General features: G+C 34.2%; 1 protein-coding gene across 1 annotated transcript in view; it reads left to right on the forward strand.

Annotated features, from left to right (window-relative positions):
• Positions 1–793, forward strand: part of LOC105757003 (natural killer cells antigen CD94-like) — a 6,960-nt gene extending 6,167 nt beyond the window's left edge. Inside the window, exon 4 of the mRNA XM_023725842.1 lies at positions 653–793. Within this exon, the coding sequence (XP_023581610.1) occupies positions 653–785 (133 nt within the window). The 3' untranslated portion in view covers positions 786–793. The remainder of the gene's footprint in view (positions 1–652) is intronic.
• The last annotated feature ends 2,133 nt before the right edge of the window (positions 794–2,926 follow it).

The following is a 2,926-nucleotide window of genomic DNA, read 5'->3' on the forward strand; positions in this document are numbered from 1 at the left end:
AGTCGATTCCGACTCATGAAATTTAGTGTCTTTGTTCCCATAAAAGAACTTTTGATATTTCTTTTTCCATTTTACCTTGGGGCAAACACATACATGGATATGTGCATGCACACTTGCTCACAGACACAATACCACTGAGTCAGCAGTCCTGGCAGTTCAAATAAAGCAGGATACGCTTTCCTTTCTTTATTCTGGTGGAGCCAAAATTCTCAACATACGCCCGATGTTTCAAATATTCTGGGTTTACCTTCTCTATATTTGTGAACTTTGAATTTTATTTTCACTCACAAACATGGGATTTCCATATATTACAATGGTGAATTATAAGCTCTGATTTGTTGCTCTAGATTAGCTCTGTTAATACATCTTTAAACAGAATAGAAGTATATTAAGCATCAAAATGATTAACAACAATGGCAAGAACAGCAGCAACGAGAAAAAACCTCTAGTCCCAATACTATTGATTATAGAGGCAATAACTAAGGTTTTTGCAACTATGTAATCTGAAAACTGAAAACCATGGGTATTGAATGAAAAAAAAGAATCATTCAGCATGTTAATATTTCATTTAAATGCTCCTGAAAGTTCTCATTAATCAACAGCATCATCAATCGTGAACGTTTTCATACCATTTTCTCATATGTTAATATTTTTGTCTTCATTACAGATTTTTCTTTCAAAATCTAAATCCACGGAAATGTGTATTGTATAAGCCAAGGAATAGTATTTTGGATGAAGATTGTAGGGACAAAAATGGTTTTATCTGTAAGCAAAGGTTTATTTAAGAGTTTCTCGGAGTTGACAGGCAATGCACGGTCAGGTTTACTTTTTATCTCTTATATTGTTGCTAATTATCTACTTTTTAGGTCTGTAAATTTTTCGTTTTTTGGCTCAGTACACAATTTGTATATATTTGAATCCATATGTTTTAAAATGGATTAAATTTCTCTGTCTATACTTGAACTTATTAAGCATCAAGGTAAAGAATGTTATGAATATTTAGATTTTATGTTTTTGATATTAAATGTATTGTAGTTTCATGCATCTTTTCTTGCAAATGATCTCTGCACAAATTTAAGTAAAATTTACAACAGCAAATACTATATATATCAACATAATTTCAGTGCTTCACATAACATACTAAATTGGGAAGTCCCATTCTCACCTTTCTAAAAGTAAAACTATTTCTAAAACTTTTTGTTAGCTCTTTCTGGAAGTATATATAAACATTGGCTTAGAGCTGAAAGTTCCAGTGCTATACGCTATATCACAGTTTCCTCAAACGTGTCATCCAGTTTTAGAGCAAAACAAATTTTGTTTCTTTTCCTCAATACCCTAAATTCTGAGAACAATTGGACATCTTTGGCCATTACTTTGAAATATATCTTTCCAATATGATGGCTTCCAGATTTTCCAAGGGGAATGAGAATCCAGGTAGTCCAGGGTGCCCCAGAACTTTCTCTTGCCTTATGCTTATCCGTCAGTAAAAGGGTCATTTACATGTTGATTTAGAAAATAATATATTGAAATCATTTATTCCCTGTCCTTGAGCACAGGGAATTTGACCCAGTTGGAAAAGGGCTCACAAGGACCCACAAGGACACATCAACTGGGCTCTGAGGTATAAAGACAATAGCTAAGGTAATCTTGGAAAATATCTTTTAGGGAAACTTTCACATAAGCCAATCAAACAGAAGACAAAAGACTTTCCATTCTTACCTTTTTCTGTCAGTATTTAGTGAATAGAAGATCTGTTGGGCCATTGGGGACCCCACTGAAAACTGTACCAATGATTGTTAAGAAAGACAATTCAAAACGTAGGATCACAATTTCTAGGCAATCTGAAAAGGTGAAGCTTTCAATGGTTTTGCCCATTTGTAATGTTGATATATACTGATCGCTCTGTAATGGTCTTTGGACTGGGGCAGACATGGCTGAGGCAGCATGCTTGTCCCTTTTCCCACTCTTGCCTGTTCTGTACTATTCTTTGGACTTGGGCAGACATGGCTCCAGCAGCATGCTTGTCTGTTTCCCACTTTTGTCTTTTTGAATATATGCCAAATAAAACTGTCTTTTTGCTTTACTAAAATTTATATTTTTTCCCCTACAACAAGGTACATTGAAAATCTTATTTTCAAATCAATAAAAAAAAAATTTTTCCTAAAAGTCTGGCATCACATACTACATAATTCACTTTTTCTTTTTTTTTTGTGAGCAGATCAAACGATCTTTTGAGGGTGTTTTGAGAGTGTGGTAAAAAAGGGCAGAGATAATGATAAGTATGGTCTGACGCCGGGGCCTGGCTGGGATCTTCGTGACCTACAAGCCACCAAAAGCCAATTCTTTTTTATGACTCTTGCATAAGCATTTTAATAAATTTGGATTGACATCTCTATTTGTTTTATAGTTTTATATTTCAATTAAATGAAAACAATCAATATATAATAACTGATCTCATTATACAAAGAACCAGTGAGAGAAAAGAACCTATCAGGTTTTATTTCTCAAAGTATATGCAAAATAGGACTCTAATACTGAACTCTTCCCATTCTTATATAATGATTCACTTAGGGAAAAATGCACATCAATTGTATGAAGAAAGATGCAGGTTTTAAAATGCTTGAACTCTGACTACAGAAATTATGTATCACACTTTGAATATTTACCATCCTCTGGTTTTACTGTTTATGTGTTTTTAAAGTAATACACTTTTAGTTGAACTAAAAACTCAAACAGTAGTATAGAGGCATCTAATGAAAATCAGTTTTCAGGTCTCAAGCGTACCATCTCTGTCCTCCTCCCCGAGGCAGTGTTTTCTGGTTTGGTTTTGCTCTTTCTAGTGGGTTTCTCTGTCAGGGCAAGAGAAAACTCAGTGTTTGTGTTTAGCCACATCCAGTATAGGTTCAAGGCTGTTTTCCCTTTCGTG

The sequence above is a fragment of the Trichechus manatus genome, unplaced genomic scaffold (assembly GCF_000243295.1).
Source record: "Trichechus manatus latirostris isolate Lorelei unplaced genomic scaffold, TriManLat1.0 scaffold00468, whole genome shotgun sequence".
Lineage (NCBI taxonomy): Eukaryota > Metazoa > Chordata > Mammalia > Sirenia > Trichechidae > Trichechus > Trichechus manatus.